At 36.9% G+C, this 2,422-nt stretch overlaps 1 protein-coding gene across 1 annotated transcript; it reads left to right on the top strand.

The window, feature by feature from the left end:
• Positions 1 to 603: 603 nt before the first annotated feature.
• On the top strand, positions 604 to 2,321 carry LOC104614373 (T-complex protein 1 subunit alpha-like; the record flags this gene model as incomplete). The annotated part of the gene is made up of 4 exons (XM_010283418.1): positions 604 to 689; positions 1,038 to 1,166; positions 1,738 to 1,835; positions 2,186 to 2,321. Coding segments are annotated over 4 exons (449 nt in total), but the record flags the coding sequence as incomplete, so codon positions are not given.
• Between the last annotated feature and the right edge of the window lie 101 nt (positions 2,322 to 2,422).

Here is a 2,422-nt window from a genome sequence, read left to right on the forward strand (position 1 = left end):
GTATCTTTTTCCTATATGAAGTTGGCAGAACAGTCTTTCAATAAGCCACTGTGTTACAGGTTTCATGCTACTTCAGTAGTGACTAAAAGGTCATTTTTGATGTTCTTTGACTTAGTTGCAGAATAAGTATTTCGTTTCAGTCAGAGACCTGAGCAGGGCAAAAAGGTATGTTACTAATTGATATGTGGTGATACCATTGTTCTATACCTGCCTAGAACTGAGGAATAAATGACAGTGAAGTTTCATGGCATGACTTACCGCTGCTGAAAGAAGCAGTGCTGCCAACCTCTGCTAAGCTACCACCAGTGCTCTCCTGACCGCAGTAATGTCCTCCATCTTACGAAGCCAGCAGAAAGACATTTTTTGATCAGCTAGTTTTGCCAGATTAGTTAGCTGAACCAGCTTGGAGGGAAGAGTGAGGTTTGGCACAGACTGTATTTTTTAGTAGCAGCAAGCCATTACTGTCTTAGCTAGGCTGAAACCTAATCCTAAATTAGGTCACTTTATCTCAAGTTTCTGAATTGTAGGTTCTTGGCACATTCTCTTGTAAACTTGAATCATGCCAAAGTTGGAAAGATAACTTTTTTTCTTTCATTTATTCAGTTACTGCTGCATCTGCTATTGCCAACATTGTGAAGAGTTCGCTTGGGCCAGTTGGTCTGGATAAGATGTTGGTGGACGATATTGGGGTAAGAAAGCTTTATTTAAAAGGTGTCAGGAGGACTTGTATTCCTGTGTAAAAGTGCTTCCACTTGATGTGCTTTGCAGGTCTCAATGTGTGCATTCATATTCTTTCCATGTTTCTGAGAGGGAGGGGGTGGGAGAAAATGGCTTTTCTGATAAAAAGAAAGTGCAGTTTCTGTACTGGTAACATTTATGTTGTTACAGTGGGACTCCTGATTAAAAAGAAGCATTAAACATGTGGTATAAATAGTTATTTTATGGGCATTCACAAAGAATAATTAACTTCTTGTAACACAACAGTAAAAATATAATAGAAATGTGCTTCATACTAACATTTGATTTCTGAAAATTAGGACGTGACCATTACTAATGATGGTGCAACCATTCTGAAACTGCTAGAAGTGGAACATCCGGCTGCAAAAGTTCTTTGTGAGCTGGCAGACCTGCAAGACAAAGAAGTTGGCGATGGGACAACCTCAGTGGTACGTAGAAAGTTTTACAGGCAGATACATCAAAAGTCAGGTGTTCCATAATCACAGTGTGGCTTTTGTTTTATCTGTTATGGATCTTGATGCAATGTGGATCAACTATACAGAACGAAGGACCTTGTGGTTGACTGTATAACAGTTTTTTAAAGTAAATTACAGAATAAAGAAATTAGACCTGTGCTTTTTTAGAGATGCTAGTTTTCACATGCATCTGGTGCTCTGGAATGCAATTTGCTTACTGCAGTTTGTGTATTTTTTCCTCTCTGGAAGATTGAGGATAGATTCTGAATTAAGGGTCTTAATTTTTAATAACCATCAGAAATTAAAGTATTAGGGCTAATAAGGATGCTGAGTGTTGAAAACTTGCCTGAGACTTGGACAACTTGTCAGGGGATGGAATCAGGTGGCTTTTAACTGATGTCAGAAACTATAATTCTAGATTGCAAGTACTTCTTTCCACTGAGTAGACACTGAAATATTTGTGATTCTACTTTCCAGTTAGTGACAACAAGTAGTTACTTTGCTTGTATGGAATACATGTACTTAGCGTTTGTATTTCAAACAGGTAATTATTGCTGCTGAACTTCTAAAAAATGCAGATGAGCTAGTGAAACAGAAAATTCATCCTACCTCCATTATTGGTGGATACCGACTTGCTTGCAAGTAAGAAACTAATAGAGTTGAAGTACATTGCGTTTTTTAAGGTATAATAACTGCATGCTTTTTGTTTATTTCTGTATTTGTGACTACATTAATACAAACCTCTTGGTGCAAAGTGGATATGGTGTTTTGGTTTGGGTGTGTATTTTGGGCTTTTTTTTTACGGTTTGGGGTTTTTAAATTTATTTTGAATTTCTGTAGTCTTACATTAAAATGTCGTGTCATTGTCCTAGAAAATGAATTGATTTCATCCTTGTGTTCTTTAAGATAACATTTAGAAGGGCTGAAAACATGTAAGATTTTTGTCTCTGTGAGAGTGAAACTCTTTACTGGTATTTGTCTTTATTCTACAGGGAAGCAGTTCGCTACATCAATGAAAATCTTATTATTAACACAGATGAATTGGGCAGGGAGTGCCTAATTAATGCTGCTAAAACATCAATGTCCTCTAAAATAATAGGAATGTATCCTTTGACTTCATCAACTTAAGTGAGAGTGAGTGAGTGGAGAGCCTGAGTAGTTAGACTATTTTCCTTCATAGCAGTTTTTGTGAATGGGGTATAGTATAAATAGTATTATCTGTAGTATTA

This window comes from Phaethon lepturus, unplaced genomic scaffold, assembly GCF_000687285.1.
Source record: "Phaethon lepturus isolate BGI_N335 unplaced genomic scaffold, ASM68728v1 scaffold33743, whole genome shotgun sequence".
Taxonomy (NCBI): domain Eukaryota; kingdom Metazoa; phylum Chordata; class Aves; order Phaethontiformes; family Phaethontidae; genus Phaethon; species Phaethon lepturus.